This window comes from Oncorhynchus nerka, linkage group LG2, assembly GCF_034236695.1.
Source record: "Oncorhynchus nerka isolate Pitt River linkage group LG2, Oner_Uvic_2.0, whole genome shotgun sequence".
Classification (NCBI taxonomy): Eukaryota; Metazoa; Chordata; class Actinopteri; order Salmoniformes; family Salmonidae; genus Oncorhynchus; species Oncorhynchus nerka.
Window position 1 is genome coordinate 48,001,890 of NC_088397.1, and position 18,728 is coordinate 48,020,617.

General features: G+C 41.2%; 1 protein-coding gene across 2 annotated transcripts in view; it reads right to left on the reverse strand.

Annotated features, from left to right (window-relative positions):
* LOC115136461 (ras association domain-containing protein 1-like) overlaps positions 1–18,728 on the reverse strand; it is a 20,821-nt gene continuing 2,093 nt past the window's right edge. The window contains exons 2-7 of one of the 2 annotated variants that reach the window (XM_029672043.1): positions 16,703–17,066; positions 11,710–11,834; positions 2,050–2,157; positions 1,589–1,880; positions 1,328–1,443; positions 1–1,224 (exon numbers count right to left, since the gene is read on the reverse strand). In XM_029672043.1, coding sequence (XP_029527903.1) covers positions 1,060–1,224; positions 1,328–1,443; positions 1,589–1,880; positions 2,050–2,157; positions 11,710–11,834; positions 16,703–17,018 — 1,122 coding nt within the window. In that variant the 5' untranslated portion in view covers positions 17,019–17,066 and the 3' untranslated portion in view covers positions 1–1,059. Of the gene's footprint in view, positions 1,225–1,327; positions 1,444–1,588; positions 1,881–2,049; positions 2,158–9,151; positions 9,670–11,709; positions 11,835–16,702; positions 17,067–18,728 lie in introns of those variants that run through there. The other variant, XM_029672048.2, reaches the window with a different exon arrangement.

Genomic DNA, 18,728 nt, shown 5'->3' on the forward strand with positions numbered 1-18,728 from the left:
TACTTTTGTGAAGGAACTTGTTTAATGTGAACAGTGCAAATCTATTATTATTTCAACAAATATTTGACACTGGACAGATGTAACATAAAAATGTTGAAATTGAAAAGGGGATAGTCAAGGACAGTCAAATTATTATTGCAAGAGATATAGACATATGCTGATAATATGAAACAGATTCTCAGTTCTATTATTTTGTTGTTTTAACATAGTTTTAGAACGTCACAAAGAACATACAAATATAGACAATACAAACATACGAACATTCTATAAAAAGCAACAGCTTCCTGTTCAAAGTTTCAGGACAATTCCCCTATCAATTAAATCGACCTGGGGATTGTCCTCTCAATTGACAATCACAGTGCTCCCAACACACGGGGCACTCCCACTCAGCCTCATAAAGGGAAAGCAAAAAAGAGTAACATCCATCATAGTATGGATGTGCAGGAGGTATATGGAAGGCATTGGGGGCAAATGGAAACCTGGAGTACCTGGCCCATAATGTCCATCACTTATTATTCTGACTAGCATTAAGGCCTGGAGATACTGAAGCAGACGGTATCTGAATTTGTTCAACATTTGTCTGAGCTAATAGGTTGGCTTCCCTTGTATTGCTTGGCAGTAAGGGAGAGAAACAGGCCTTTTGATTTGTTACCCAAAAGCTATAAATGATGGACCCTGCTGCCAGCAAGAATAACAGGTGATGAACATTACGAGTCGGGTAGCTTACCCAGGATAGTCAAATGGCACCTCCACAATGAGAGGAAGTACTGGACAAAGCCAGTCTCTCATCAGCCACAGTTTCACATACTCTCTCTCAACTCTCATTCTCTCTCAGGCACAACAGACTCTCTCCAGTTGTATGGCACTTCTGATTCTCTCACACTCACACGCGCTTGCCCGCTCGCTCTCATGCGCCCGCTCGCTCTCATTCGCTCTTTCATTCTCCTCCTTTGAGGGAGGTGTCGAGTTGTGTTCTCTGGGATCTTTGGATGCAGTGACTGGTCATCTTCTGATGATTGTCAGTCAGAGGTGCAGGTAGTCCCGTAAGGAAGCGGTTTCTCAGCCAGGGTTGGAACCACCAGGGGTGGGACTAGCAGCTTGGGCCTCCTGCATCCTGGTGCGGGCTAGTGCGTAGCGCTGCACTATTTGCTTGACATGCTCCTCCTCCTCACGTTGTAACATGCGAACAAAGTTCTTGAGCTCTGGCATAGAAAAGGCATCCCACTGGAAAGATAGAGGAGGGAGACGGAACATTAGTGTAAGCTGCACAATGTGAAATGACCATGTTGGTTTGAGAATGAATACCCGATGAATGCTCAATACTCACGTTGACCTCTCCAGTCTCATTCTCTTTTAACACCAAACTGAGGGCTTTGTCATTGGGTCCAGCACACAGACGCAGGTGGAGTGGACTCTCGTCGTCAGACAGCTTGCGCAGGAATACTGAAAAACAGGAAGAGGAAGAAGAGACCGCGGAATTAAACAACAGTATTAATATTAATATTTATCAATGAGATGTCGGTGCAAAAAAAAAGAAAAGCCGTGCTGCTGCAAGACCACAGACAAGAGGTGACAGAGCCGGGCTTACCTTGGTCATGGCGCTTTGTGCTCTCAAACAAAGCAAACTTTCCAGGGTTGTCCACCACGGTGAACTTCTTCAACAAGGCTTCGATGACCTCACGAGCACATGTGCGGGAGCTGATATGTAGGTGTTTGGACGTATCCTTGGGCAGGTAAAACGAGGTGCGACGCTTAACTCCCCCAGTCTTCTTGCCCGCACTAACCTGTGTTGCAGTACCCTTTCTTGGTGGGGGAACTGACACGGGTCGTAGCAGCTTGAACTGGACCTTTATGAAGCCAGTGTAGGAGCCATCTTTGTTCTGTTGAAAAGAATGAAAACATTTAGGAATTCATCCTCACGAAACGTATTCGTGTTGAATTGTGCAGTAATGGAGTTGAACAATAACAACATGGTAATGCAGACAGTGTTAGAGTAATTGCAATGTTACTACTTACTGCAATGGCATAAGAGCAATTGTTACTACTCACCAGGTTCATGAACAAGTTGCTGTTGATTTGAGCATTGTACTCCTTCACCTTCTGCTGGATCTCTGTGACTGACAGATCCTGCTGCTTCCCCCATTCAACCTGTTCATCCTGACCAGAGAGAAGGGAGTCAATATTTCAATTAGCCACTCAATGTTTACTCATTCGTCTTCTTAAACTGACAGTGCAAGACAAAAAAGGGAAACATTGGTGTTCTACCACCGTGTGTCAGCAGAGAGCCAAGGTTTAACGTTTTGCATGTCAAATTATGACTGTAAGAATTGTGTGATGTGGGCCTATCTAAACAAACAATCCACAACATTTTGGGTCACGGAGGGGAAATTCGATTTCAGGAGACTTGGGGAGTCAGGTTCACAGTGGTCAGAGTTCAGTAGAGCAGAGGACTAGATTGGGTTTGGTGAGAAAAGGAAGCACTACACTGGTGTAAATCAAAATTGTCTTGAATGAGAAACAGCATTCCTACTTGTTACGGCTTATAACAAATGTGCTAAAAACAAATTACTTATTTTATTTTGCAGACTGTAGCAGCCTATGCTTCATAGTGCTAACTTCCTGTAAGCTCCACACCTTCTTTCACAAAGTTATCGCTGGTTGCATCAGATTCCAAACTTCCTGTCAACGTAGCCATAGCTTCCCTATGATAGGGAAGCAGTGGACCACAATGATGTCAGCACTGACCAATCCCAGTTCCTCAACTCCTTCTATCTCTGTAGAGGGAGGCATCATGAGGGAACTTGCAGCTGTTTGTGATGTCTGCAAAAGCTGTGGACTGCATTCCTTAAAGCTGTGTTCATGTAAAAATAGCTGCCCCCCTCAGGCAACCCCCCCGCTTGAGAGTCAGACACAAAGCCTTCATCTGTTTTACAGTCATATCCTGTGGAGTCAGCTGCCTAATCCTCACAGAATCTCAGCCATCTTTTAGCAATTCACATTTGGCCTCCAGCATCTACAAGTTATTTAAATGTCTCCCATGGACACAGTAACCACCACAACTATGCACTTCCTGTGTCTAATGGTCTGTCCTCGCTTCCTGTGTGAGAATGTCATTCAAGACATGTGATGCACAGAACTCTTCTTCCTGTATCAATTAAAAGGACCAGCTAGCCCAAAATGACCCTGTTGACAGTAGCTGCTTTTCAAATAAAATCCAATTTCATTGGTCACATACACATGGTTAGCAGATGTTATTTGCGAAATGCTTGTTATGGGAGGGGGGAGGATCCATAGATCAATACTCATAAATCCTCCTGGCAGGCGTTAACATCAGCACCAACATTATCTGTCCTCTGGGACAAAGTCTCAAACTCTCATTCTACCCACAACTACATAAATCAATGTCAAGTTGTGCAAAATCAGATCAATAACCTGAATCCCAATGCAGGTAGAAAGGGTGTTAAAGAGATTATCCTGTACTTTTGTATACTTTTTAGTTCGTAATTCTGAAAGTAGTGCTCACAGACCAAAAGTGGTACCCAAAAATTGCGTACTATGTCACGTGCAGATACTGTATGTGCACCACGTCATCGCTCTTTCTTTGCTGTGTGTGCATGATGTGCCTCTTGCTAGCTGTCACTCATATGGTTGAACTTGCTAGGGGGCTGGCCCATGTAAGGGACATTCTAGGGGAAATGGCGCAACCACAGCCAGGCGCATCAGTTGGGTATGCGCAAGACCAAAAATTTAAAAATGGGCTAAATTAATTCCAATCCCGATTAAAATGCCACGGCTGTTTAGCATACTGGTCGGCTGACTTTGGGACCATGCAGAGCATCACTTCAGAGAGAGAAGCTGCCAGCCTGAACACCTTTCTCTCAGAGAGCAGAAACTGTGCCAGACCGTTCATATTATACACTACATACAAAAGTATGTGGAGACCCCTTCAAATTAGTGGATTCGGCTATTTCAGCCAGACATCGTTACTAACAGGTGTATAAAATCGATGCAATCTCCATAAACAAACATTGCCAGTAGAATGGCCTTACTGAAGAACTCAGTGACTTTCAATGTGGCACGGTGATGGGATGCTTTCCAACAAGTCAGTTGGGCAAATTTCTGCCCTGGTCAACTGTAAGTGCCATTATCTATCTATCTAAGTGGAAACGTCTAGGAGCAACAATGGCTCAGTCACGAAGTGGTAGACCACACAATCTAACAGAATGGGACTGCCGATTGCTGAAGCACATAGTGCGTAAAAATCGTCTGTCCTCAGTTGCAACACTCACTATGGAGTTCCATACTGCCTTTGGAAGCCATATCAGCACCATAACTGTTCGTCGGGAGCTTCTTGAAATGGGTTTCCATGGCCGAGCAGCCAAACACGAGCCTAAGATCACCATGCAAAGCATCGGCTGAGTGGTGTAAAGCTCGCCGCCATTGGACTCTGGAGCAGTGGAAACGCGTTTTCTGGAGTGATGAATCATACTTCACCATCTGGCAGTCCGCCGATTTGGTGGATGCCAGGAGAACGCTACCTGCCTGAATGCATAGTGCCAACTGTAAAGTTTGGTGGAGGAGGAATAATGGGATAATCAAAAGATGATAAGCTTCCACCGAAAGTAAATTTAATACAATTTGCCAAAATGTGCTTTACAATTACTCATGCCTATATATAAATAAATACAAATCATTCAAAGCACTCCACCAGAGCATAATTTGGCCAGAGAGGATCATTAGCTTCTTTTAAAAATTAGCTGTGGATTGTTTGAAGCGCTTGGTCAGCGCGCGGCGAATAGACTACCAGATAGCTGACTGTTGAGTTGCATCGGTTAGTGAAAAGCAGTTAAATAGGCCTATCGCAGTATTTCAAAATATGATCGTAGGAAAAACATAGTTTAGAACGCGAATGGCTATTGCGGAAAAGAGAAGACAAAGAAAAGATTGATCTGTCTCTAGTCATCAAAAATCTCAACTCCCAATGGAGCGAACAGTAGCCTATCTTATTGGCACCCGTGGAGAACATCCCCATATTCCCGGTGAGTGAGCGCATATTCATTGGCTTTATCATTGGATCAGTACCACTGTTAATTTTTTGGGGGAAAGTAATGCGATTATTAAAGGCCACATTTTTCCAGTGCAAAGAAAGGATTGTAGGCCTACTCTATGTCACTACACACTCAGGCATGCATTGTTCAGTACGGTCTGTTTTGCTAACAGTGACTGAGTTATATTACTGGCCTAAATTATGACTATGCAATCTACTCGTCACAGGAATATTCGCCTCTTTTTTGATGACTTGAAACTCAACTTGATAGAAAATAAAAACAACTTGAGACTTGACTGACTTGAGACTGATGACTTTAAATTATCTGGCCATGTTTTGTAACGGGTTTGTCACTCATTTTGTGGCGCCGAGTCCGTTGGATTACTCTCCACGCGGCCAGCGACAGTAGCCGCAACATGGTGCCTTGCAACAACAAGTGAACCACAAGTGAAACGCACACTCGGCCTTCTGATTGGACCAGCAAACCTACAATCAAATTACCTGAAATGTATAATTTACTTATGAGATTTTAATAAGGAAATGTGTTTTAATAAATGATTCGAATATTACATAAGTCTGAAACCATGTGATTGTATGAAATTGATGTGAATCATTCGATTATTATAATGCATGTATGTGAGAGTAGGTCGATTATTATGATACTGTACTGTGTAATATATCCCGGAGTGTAGTTCTTAGTCAGAATCAACGTTAACAATGCGTCTAGTATTTTGATAACAGACTATCTGTCTGAGCCAGATTCGGGGCGACCTTGGCTGGGACACTGAGAACTTCCTAGTCCCAGGCCTCTCCTTATCATAGGGGAGGGCAGGAAGACGCTATTCTCACGGACTCCCCTAGTCTTGATTGGTGGGTGGTTTGTGTGGAAGTGTGTGTGTCACTACAAATTGAAAACATTTAACTTTGGTAGACTGGGCCTCTGTCTGTTTTCGTTTCTGTCAGTAATCTTACAAATCCTGATATAACAGACTGAGGGTAACATAATTGAATTGGTTAGTGAATAGGAGAATAGAATTCTCGTAACAGGTTTGCATTTGGAATATGTTTTTAAAAATGAATTATTACTGTGGCGAAAACGCACCAGAGGCGTGTCTCTCCACTTGTACTCGCCAAACTCCCGACAGTGGAGAGAACTTATTCTCTTGTTGAAATGCTTTTGTTGCTTTCTTTCACACTTTTAAATGCACATGTGGTAAATCTATATTCCATCTAATCCTACAATAATTGCTAGCGTTTCATCATTCCATCCCCGTAACGTTATTTTAACACTTAAACATTTATTTTTCATGTTTGATAAGATACATTTTCATTTAGCCTACCATTTCTTACCCTCGGAGTGGGCGCAATGTTTATTGTGCACATGAACGTTCAAGACTCACAAGGTAGAAGTTCTGTTTATTTCATTCAATGTATGGTTTGCATTGTTCTTATTTCCCGGGTTATGTCGGAGGTCCGTGTGTCTGTGTCTGTCTGGTTGTGCGTAATAGGAGTGTGCAAGCTTCAGTATGCACAGAAATAGGCTATGTGGCTTTCACGGCATGCTTTTGAGTCAGTACGTCGAATAAGAGAAAATGATTGTTCCATGTACGAATGGTGATGAAATATCATTAAGTCTAATTAAGACAAATGTATGTAACAATGGATGTGGAAATGGCCTTTTACATTGTAAACCAGTTTATTGGTTCAGGGTTCGTACAGACAGTTGCAAAATTGAGACTTAAGTACCTTTCCCAAGCACTAATATTTATTTTCAAGGCTCGCCAATTTGTAATAGGTCATATTATGCAATTATTTCTAGTCGCCACCGGATGGCAGTATATCGCCACAACCCCGTGAAAAATAAACAAGGCAAATCCAGGGGAGCAGGCGGACATAACGAGCATACATGAATCATTCATGATTCCACTTGTTCGCAGAAGTAGGCACGATTAGAACTCAGATCAAGAAGCCTTCAGAGTGTTGATCACTGCTGGGAATGCAATAATAAGTGGGTAAAATATAATTGATCAAATAAAAAGATGCGCAAACAGCGTTTACCCTCCACTACATACCCGGTTGGGTCTGGTAAAACCCATTCATAAACATCAATATGCTGCCAGGCAGGATTGGATCTACATTTGCCCAGCATTTTAGCTATCAATGTGACATTTGGCGGCGTCTAAATCAGTCAGTTCTGTACCTGCATGACTGAGTGGCAGTGTGGGTGGAATGAGCGAGCTAAAGAGGAATTAAAACTCTGTAGTCTGCCTGGAAATTTGCAAGACCAATACATTTTTCAAATATTTTTCATATGAACATATTTGATCATTTTCTGTTCTCCTCTCTTTTGAAGTACTAACTTGAGAAAATGTCAGACTTTCAAAGGTATTCCAGTAGTTGAATTTCAGAGTGCCAAATTCAAGTACTTTTAGCACCTTGTGCGAACCTTGTTGGTTGTAATTGCCAATTGGGTAATCGTATGGTCCTGGGTGGGGCCAAGTGCTTACATGTACCAGTTTGAGGTCCTGTTAGACAGATTTCATTTGGTTTCTCAAGGGGAGACTGTGCAGTCTTGCCATCTACCTGTGTCCATTCAGATAGGACATGTTATTGTTAATAAAGTGACTATTTCTTTAGGCCAATTGCCCATGTACATTTGATAAATGCTATATGATATGGCAATTTCAACATTGAATCACAAAGACCAGTAAATACATCTACACTGAGCACATCAACCTGCCTTGTCTTCTGCTGATGTCATGCCCTTACCACTGCTACAAGGTCCCTATTTTACAATGACATCATCAAAATATGTTGTAGACAAAATAATGAAAGGGGCTGTCTGGTCGCCTCAATAAATAGACAAAGATTTGTAGTTGAACAAGTCATTGCATGTATAGATTTTTACTTAACTTGAGACTTAACTTGAAAAAACACGTGACTCGACTTGCTCTTAGAATGCACAACTTGGACTTGACTCGAGACTCGAACCTTGTGACTTGCTTGTGACTTGAATAATAGTGACTTGGTCCCACTTCTGTTAGTCTGCAAATGCGATGCATTATAAAAAAGGTGCAATAAAATTAAAATGAATGCTTCCCCAAACTTGAAACTCACGCGCCGCCTATGGATGTCAGCCATATTGTGACTTAAAAGCGTATACTATGCATCCACTTCATCTTTCACTGTATGCACCCTTCACACCCTCTTTAGGTTTAACTGAACTCATACCACTGAGCACAGCTTCCAGAAAAACAGTTGATTGAGGTTAAACAATAATTATTCTGCTCATAGATTACGCATGTATAAACTACACATTGACACATTCAGCCCAAAGCGGGAGGTTTGAAAAACGGAGTATTCGCCAAAGTTCCAGAGCATCTTTAAATGTCCAGCAACTAGTAAATAGGCAATCACAAAATGGAAGCCAGAATAGTCAACTAAGGAGTCACCCATTTTTACTGTGCTGATATTACTGTTTTGACTCAACTGTGTATAACATTATCTAATGTATTTATTCAAGATGCTGTAGAAATATGAGTAAATGAAACATGATCAAATGTTGCCATTCCCTTTATGTCTAGTAGGCTACTCATTCAAACCCTCCGGAGATGTCTGTGCAGGCTTGTGTGTGCAAGCTTTGCCGGTGTGAAGCAATGTGAGTGAAGTCATTTGTTTCTGAATGGTCCAGAGAAGAATAGTACATGACTTGTGTGAGTTGTGAAACCTGAGGGGTTATCGTGGGTGTGTTCACTAAACTCTTGAGCGGTTCTCAGCATCGGGATATATGAGTCATCATTGTAATATGAGAGAAACACAGTAGATTCCAATTAACGTTTTAATAAGAGTGGTCATCATAGTTAATACTACATCAAAATATGACGAAAACTTCAGATGACAATTTTCGCGGATATGTTATTTGAAATACTCGAGTTTATGCCTATATCACGTCATAACTCTATTAGAAAGTATAATATAAAGGAAGCTACACACAAGATAGTCTAATCTATTATACATGGACATCAGTGAAGGCGAAGGCATGACTAGCCAACATCGTATTCAATAAGTCTTATTCAACTGCTTGACAAATTGTTCTCCTCTCACCTTCTCCTTCTTGGGTTTGTGAAGGAATGATGTGCGAGCAGTGAAGTACTGCTCGAACTCTGAATCGGAGTCCCCACTGCAGTATCCGCTGCTGGTGGAGCTGCCCCACGTCTTCTCGAAGGACAGGCTTTTATCCGAACCGCTGACCGTGTCTGTCATTATCAAACTGTTACAATGTAACCAACCGTCTGGAGCGATGTAGTGTTTAGAATTCGCCAAAATGTGTCCGGTTAAAAAAATAATCTAATTCGGCTTGGATATGAGCGCTGCTAGGTGTCGTTTCCTGTTTGATAAAACGAGTTATATCTACAAATTGTAGTATACCACTGTAATAAACGTGTAACTACAGAAACGCTAAAACAGATAGAGTGTAAAGTAATAAGGACTGCTGGTATAGTAGGTATATCTCTGTAAACTTCGACAATGTTGTTCTAAAGCGCGTTTCTGTCGGTTTCCTGTTCAATCTGGCCACGTTTCGGTTTCTCACAACTAGCTGAGAACTGGATGATGGACCAGCCCCCGCTTTTCCAGCGCTCTCCTGGTTTTGACTAGATGGGATACAGTTTTTGTCAAATTTCACTTTTCGTAGCAGGCTAGGACAATTTACGCAGCAGGTTATGATAATTTACGCAGCAGGTTAGGATAATTAGGTTAAGGTTGGAAAAAGGGTTGGGTTATAGGTTTAGCTAAAATGCTAAAAACAACACCTTTTGACGTAAAGGTGACAAAAAATTGTATCCCTTCTAGCCCTTACCTTCCCTCCCCCGGCCCGCAGAGGCTCCACCCAGGCGGTTGAGATTAGAAAATACACAAAACCAGCGCAACAGGCTATGATTGGGCACTGAGGGGAAATTCCAACTCCCTAATGACATCATACCACTCCCTTCCCTGTCTGCCAACAAACAATAAAGGCGTTTGAGAAGATGAAAATCATGTGAGGATTCACATGTTAACAGAGCGTAGAGTACTCACATGATAAGAGTTTGGAGTATTCACATGGCAAATGCATGACATAAGTAGACATGTAGGCTCAGGAGTTTACAAAGAACCGCACCACTTTAGAGAAAAATATATACACTACCCTACATTTCATTGGACCGTGTTGCTAACACTTTTTATTTGGCTCTATACTTCAGCATTTTTGGATTTGAGATCAAATGTTTCGTATGAGGCGACAGTAAAGAACGTCAACTTCTATTTGAGAGTATTTTCATAGATATCTGTAAGGAAGCATGTATCTAGTCCCCCCATTTCAAGGTGCTATAAGTATTTGGACAAATACACTTAATGTGTAGTAAAGTAGTCAAATGTTTAGTATTTGTTCCCATATGCTTAGCAGGCAATGACTACATCAAGCTTTTGACTTTACAAACTTGTTGGATGCATTTTCAGTCTGTCTGGGATGTGTTTCAGATTATATTGTGCCCAATAGAAATGACTGGTAGATTTGACATTGTGTCATTTGGAGTCACTTTTATTGTAAACAAGAATAGAATATGTTTTCCGTACACTCCCGCAATAACATGGATGCTACCATGATTACAGATAATCATGAATTAATCATTAATAATGAGTGAGAAAGTTACTGAGGCATAAAATTATACCCACAAGACATGCTAACTTCTCACCATTACCAATAAAGGGGGGGAGGGGAGGGGGGTAGCATTTTTTGGGGGGTATGATCTTTATGCCTCCAACTTTCTCACTCATCAAGATTCATTCATTATCCATAATCATGGCAGCATTCACATTAATGTAGAAGTGTTCAAAAACATCTACTCTTATTTACAATAAAAGTGACTCCAAAATGACACAATACATGATTCACCATTCAGTTCCTATTGGGCAAAACATAATCCGAAACACAATCAAAACAAACTGCAATTGCACAATCTTGATGTAGTCATTGTGTGCTAGGAACATGGGGCCAAATACTAAACTTTTGACTACTTGAATATACTATATGGGAATTTGTCCAAATATTTATGAAAAATGTACTTTTTCAAAATGGGTGAACAAGATAAAGTGCTTTAACAATAAAACATACCCTCAAATAAAAGGTGACATTCTGTACTGTCTCATATACAACATTTGATCACAAATCCAAAATGCTGGAGTAGAGGGACAAATTGACTCATTTTAGCATCACTGTCCAAATAAATACAGAGGGGAGTGTAGATCCAACAAGAACAACTAAAAGTGATGCTCCATGCTACTGTATCTAAAGGAAATGGTGAGAAAGGACCTAATGCATTATTTCCAGGGGGATGGGATAGAAAGGAAGAGGCGTGTTTACAAGTGAGTATGTAGACACCATGTCACCACAGTGTGGCCTAGAAGATAGTGGATAGATAGTGGTCATGACACATGACATGGCCAGTGAATTATTCTTACAAAATATATATATATTAGCCCGTCATTATAAATAAGAATTTGTTCTTAACTGACTTGCCTAGTTAAATAAAGGTGACATAAAATGGCCGGTGAATGAGGGTGAGAGTACAGAGAACACATAATGACATGCATGTACAGTCTGTATCGGATCATGAGGTTCTTACCACATCTGTATCGGTCTCCATGGTGTGTTCCATAACACATGTTTGTTCAACTATGGAGCTACCATCCAAACTGCAATCTAATTGGATAACAGCTCGACATCTGTAGTGACACGTGAATCTGCAATCTGTGAGAAAAGAGAGGTGAATGATAAACAGGATTTAATAGAATCGATCATGGGTTGCAATTAAAGTTGGGGCTCGTCCACCAGGGCTCTACATTTTGTAAGGCCACGGTCTACGAATAGATCAGCCACGATGACACACAGATGTAAGGAAAGATTGACTATAAAAAAAAAGTGGCACCCACTGGCTCAGAAACATCCCATTTCGTAGTTTTGGGTCATCCCTCCCGTTCCATCCCTCCATCTTTGGGACATTTTGGATTTCTAAATTGTCTGCTGTCCTCCACTGGCCACAGTGAGTCATTACACGTTTGACAGAGAACAAAACTTGTCACTGACGTATTTGACTTCAATTTGGCCACAAACAGGACATAATTAGAAAAGTATTGCTGGAACGTAGAGTGATTATTGTACAAATAAAACAGCTGTATATTAATGTAAGGAGATTCATGTAATGGATAGATTTTACCAGCATATTCCAATACGCTTCAGACATTTATCTCCTCACATATCTAATGGTCACACATTACAATACAAAGGATGGAGGACTGGTTATGATGAAATGCCTGGTAGTGAAACATTGACATCCTGCCTGAATGTAATTGGTGTCATATAGCCAACTGCAGGTGTGAGTTGTTGCCCAAGGGCTCTTACAGCTTAGATCTAGTTAGTTCCCTGTATGGCCAGAGGAGTTCATAGTGAAACTTTAAAGACTATGCCAGAGGAACGCGGTGCTGGATACCAACAAACCGACAGCACCAATACAAAGAGACAACAAACCACTAGAACCATCTCAACGTCCTCATAAATAGACTGCCGCCAACTGCTGATTGAATCTGTGAGTCTTGTTTTGACAAATACCCCAGAGCTAAAACTGGGTCTGGGATTTCCAGGCAAGCGGTTTGGTTCTCAGCTAGTTCTTTGCTGCTGGAAATGGTAATGTACCTATTTGCAATGACTCCTCATTAAAGCCTATTCAGGTCTAATGAATACCGTGTCCTGTGAATGGAGCAAGTGTCACACAAAGCCCATTTAGTTCAGTTGAGAAACAATGAACCAAAGCTATAATGGGTCTGGCTCACACGTAAACAAACACAAATATGGCCTATGCACAAACAGGCTATATAATACCTTGAAAGACATTCTCATAGCCCTAGTTAAACCTTACAACACTCACACACATACAATTTCAGAAAAAAAGGCTACGGTTAGGGTTGTGCCCTGCATTACACAAATATCAAAATACACATTATATACCTTCAGAGGTACACATTGGATCTCACAAGGTACTGTTTGGTACCTTTTAGGGTAAATATGCAGATAATCTAGTATAATGTAATAATAATAAACATTTTTACATAATATTTGGAATATAAAGGTACGATCATAAGCTTAGTGGGGCCATAACATTAAGTTAGTTATTTTTGGCCACCCGTGAGCTGAAGTTTTGTACCAGTTTAAGTGGACTGTGGTTATGTTAGTTAAAGGTTGAGTATGTCCGTTGCCACTTCTAAAGTCTTTATAAAAGGCTTACATAAGAGCATGTAACAATAAAGATCTGTAATTAATATTTTAGCCATCTTAAAGATACATTCCGGAGTATCAAAAACAACCTCGTTATTTTCTTAAACCTCCCGTTTTGGACTTGACGAGTCAGTGTATGGCTCATCCATGCATAGTAAACCATCTGCAGTTGCTACATTCTAACCTGCCATTATCTAGTCCACAAGATACGTGCTCGTTCATGTCATGATCTGAAGCGAGTAGGATTGCCTGGCTACTTAGACCTTACCATGAGTTATTTTCATAAGGGAAAATACATAGAATACGTCAATCAAATCCTCCCACCCTAAATTAGAAAACATAAAAATAATTAGATCTATTAGATGCCGGTTGTAGTTTAATTTCTCTTTTACAATAACCTAGTAAGCAGAAGTAAGCAGAAAAGTATGTGCGCTAAAGATGGCGTCGTAGCCTGACAAATATATTAGAAGACAATTGTCAACCTGATCAGAAACACTATGCTCCCCATCATCTCCTTACTGATATCCCTGGTGTATTTTCTTAGTCTTTTGAGCGATATATAAAAACATTCTAAGGTTTTAACCAGGCGCGAATCACGGACACAACACACATATCGGTGATGCGCTAGAGAAATGTATATGGAAACTTTCACCCACTTCCTTTTTAGTTGAGAAAATATAGCCCGACCTTTCTGTTGTTTCAACCATCCATCCCAATCAAATAGTTTCATATGTCTTTCCACCGTTTGTCCTTATATGTGCACACAGCAGGTATTCCATGATATGGGGTATAATCTAAAACTGCAGTTGATTGCCAGCTATCATTATTCATCACATAGACAAATACTGGCCTATATATAATCATTAAACGATTTTAAAGGTGTAGGTCATTTGATGCAAACATATACTGTAAGTAGGTTAGAACTTTTCCATTGTATAAATTACATTATCACAATCTCTTGCTTGTCATACTAGTCTGTACAACAATGGGAATTAGCCACAACCAAGCTCAGGGACAATGTTGATTGGCAGAGGGAATTATGTCCAATGAGGTTGCAAGTTTAAAGTGGGAGGTGGGATCAGATTGGCACAGCATTGTCCAATGAGGTTGTGGGGTGAGGCCAAGCATGTGCACAGCTCATGAACACCCATAGTTTAAAAAAAAGGATCTTTGTGCACGCTACAGAGGCTCGAGGACAATGACGTGGTAACAAAGTACACAACTTTCGGGGACCAATTTTGGCTTGTGAGCGCTAATTTCAGAACTACTGGCTAAAAAGTATACAACAGTATCGGAGAATCTCTTTAACCCATCACTGAGCGGCCTTGTCAATGGTTAAGGCGTTGGCTTGACAGTTACTGGACCCAGGTTCAAGACTTGGTTGGGGCTACCCCCAAATTTGCTACATTGGTGTCAGAAGTGGGAATGACGGAGAGAAGTGAACACATGAGGCACTTGGTATAGAGAAGAGGTACATTTTGGCCACTTAAAAGGAACAAATGGCCTTGTCACTGTGGTGGTACCCTAAAAAAAGTGTATATTTACCTTTTGGCTCTTTTAAAGGTACAAACTGCAAGGGTACAATTATGTACCTATAACTAATGGTACAATCAATGGACGTACCTTACAGGGTACCACTACATTGACAAGAGTTTGTACCCCCTTCTGAGAGTATAGGCCTACAGACATGTATGCAGACATGCAACTGTAAAGCACATCACGTTTGCTTGCTTAGTGAATCTCCCGATTCGGTCCATACCTGGCGCGAACCAGGGACATCTGCCTCAAACACACGTGACCGTCCTCCCTCAAGCGTCTTAGCCGATCATGCCACCCCAAAAGCTAGCTAATGAGTCGAGTGAATTAAGGCTGAGGAGTACAGTAAATTGCACGTGCTACACAATCATAAATCACGACATGCACTCACGCATACATACATGTCAGTGGAGGCTACTCACAGGAGGAAGGGGAGGACCATCCTTCTCAGTGAATTTCATAAAAATAGTCAACAATTAAAAAACGTTATCCTTTTTAGATAAAACTATACTAAATATATTCACGTCACCAAATAATTGATTAAAACACACTGTTTTGAAATGAAGGTCTACAGTATCCTCCACAGCACTCTGTAGTGTAGCACCAAGTTGTTGCCGGAGGACAGCTAGCTTCTGTCCTCCTCTGGGTACATTGACTTCAATACAAAACCTTGGAAGCTCATGGTTCTCACCCCCTTCCATAGAATTGCAAAGTAATTATGACAACTTCCGGAGAGTGTCCTCCAATCTATCAGAGCTCTTGCAGCATGAACTGACATGTTGTCCACCAAATCAAAATATCAGAAAATGAATCTAGTACTGAAAGCATAAGCTACAAATAGCTAGCACTGCAATGCATAAAATGTGGTGAGTAGTTGACTCAGCGAGAGAGAAACACAATAGTTGAACAGTTTTGAACAAATTCATTTCTTCCAAAATTAAGGAGAAGCAAGTGAGAGAGAGTTATATTTTTTTTACTTTCACTTAGCTAGCAAATGCAGCTATCTAGTTTAGCCTACTCAAACACCTGGCTCAAACAGAGAGGGATGCTGTGTTAGCTAGCTGGCTATGGCTAACACTGAAACTCTTCCAAGTCAAGGTAAGCTTTTGGTATAAATGTATTGCTACCGGGGCCGCCGGTGTAACTGCTAAACTGCACACTGTATTGAATGATTGTAGCGGGTTTACAAATGCGTTAGTTCTAGTAGCTTTGTTGACTATGATGTGACAATGACGTAGGCTGTGTGTAGTTGTGTAGTGGTTATCGGTCATGATATGAAGGTTTGGCTTGGAAAGCTTTTTTTCGCCTGGTCACAGACAGCTGTTGTGTTGTGCACTGAAGTGCACAAGCGCAGGGAAAAGGTGAGAGGAGCAGAACGTGTAGATAGTTGTGAGAAGGAATTATTTATACAACGAGCAAAGTGATCATGCTGTTTTTATGTGGCTGCTATGAAAGTGAACTGTGTTTGCATGTGATCAGGGGTGTATGCATTCCACCGATTCTGATTACACCCTAGATCAGCTAGATGTTGTAAACATTCATTCATAGGCTAGGTTGTAGCAACCTCATGATGGGTACAGGGGAACATTTTAGTATCATGTAGTAGGCTAAACCTAAATCGATGTTATATTGAGCTGGGTCAATGGAATATGAATGGCAGTCATCCAATACTCTGTAATAGAAAGAAGGCCATGCTCATTAAAAAAAATTATCCTCCTCCCTCATCTTAGAAGTCACCGACCGCCACTAATACATGCAATCATAATCATGCACTCACACACAAGTAAATCCTGTGCAGCAGGCAGACTCACTGGCACAGCGCAGGCTCTGTTTGTACAGTCCCCAGATGAAGCCTCCACACAGGTCACACCAGGTGGGCTGGGCATGGCTGCAGGGCTGGAAGTCATGTCCCTCTCCCCTCTCATCTGTGAGCAGTAAGTCCAGGCTATCCCCCAGCAGTCTGATGATGCCCACCCGGCTGAGCAGCTCTGGGACCTTCCCTGGGCTGATCCGCAGAGCATTGGCCCGCTCCAGGCGAGGTGGTGAGCGAGGCACCTCGCAGCTGGTCAGCTCTATCGGGTCATGGAGCCTCAGCTCACGGAGCTCAATGAACTCACCCCAAGACATTCTGTCAGTCACAGCTTCAGTTCCTTCTTCACACAAAGGCAATCACACCTGTGACCAAAACATTTTTTTTGTATTTTAACTTTATTTAACCAGGTAGGCCAGTTGAGAACAAGTTCTCATTTACAACTGCGACCTGGCCAAGATAAAGCAAAGCAGTGTGACACAAACTACACAGAGTTACACATGGGATAAACAAACGTACAGTCAATAACACAATAGAAAAGTCTGTGCACAGTGTGTGCAAATAGTAAGATTAGGGAGGTAAGGCAATAAATAGGCCATAGTGGCAAAATGCACAACCTCAATCCAAGATCACCCATAATGAAGCACCAACTCAAGGACATAGGCCTTCACTACAGTAGTTTTAGCCGTAAATTGTGGAGAGAATTTCCCATACAGCTATGTATTCCTTCACTATTATTAACCCTTTCACACGTACCATCACACGGGTGTGATCGTTCTACAGTGGTCCCTGAAGCGTACGATCACACCCGTGTGTTTAGAACACTCATTTAGAATGCTCGTTTAGAACGGCAGTTTCGAATGACGCAACAATCAGCGTTTGAGCTGGCCACACTTTTTTCAGAAACTATTTACACAAACACAGTCCTTACAAAGTTATGTCCAGAATGTCAGCAGTTTATTTTTGGATGGATTGTTCAGATATTCACAGAAGATATAGCATAACACAATCATCCTAACCGGAAAAATGTAGGCTACATTTGTCCTAGCGCTGAGGAAAGATTGACCCAACACAAGCAGTCATATTTTCTAACTCTCGGCTGACGTAAACTACAATATGAATTAGCTAATAGCAATTACTGTATATAATTAATCACATCACGGGTGAGTGAGCTCACGGGTGAGTGAGCTCACCATTGATCAAATAACTAGGTAAAACACTTTATAGAAATCGAAAGTAATCCGACATTAGTTTCAGCGCAGCCATGCATTTTTTCCTCACAGAAACCGAAGATAATAAGAGAAGACGAGATGAGTTTGGTCTGTTTGTAGTATGCATGTTGAAGGGGTGTGTCATCTACCGTCGTTCACATCCCACCATGAATTTCCGGAAGTCCTCAAAAAATTAGTGAACTCTTACTCACCTCATTTTGTTATAACATCTTTGGTCAAACAGACGTGAATCCCAGAATGCATTGTATGTCAACAAACATGGATACACAGCTGGAATTAGCTTAGCTCATCATAATCAGTACAACCTTCAAAAGGTATTTTACACACATAATATGTGCCCATTACAATCTGTGCAAGAATCGGAATGCATGATTTGTCACCTAGAATTGAAAACATGTGAATAAAATCGTAAATACACAAATAATTACCACACAAAACATTTTCTGATAGTGATTTATTGATACAAGTAGCGTGTGCCGGCAGTCAACCACGTAACCTCCCACTCTGCGCCATTCAGTGTTGTTGCAGCCATGATACTATGCCTTAGAGATGGGGTGGAAATGCAGTTGTTGTTCAGTCACTGCATGGATATTAAATATGGGTTATGCATATTCAGTTTTTTGTCCTCTAGTAAAACAAGTTGTTGAACCAACTACCAGTACTGCAATAAAATAGATTAATATTACATATTGGCATATGTGTTTTCTTGCTGTGTTTTCATCCAGTACAACTGTTAAGGAGTGTACGTTAGCATACAAAAGCTGTCCTCATTCTTCAGCTCCAAAGATGTCCAGC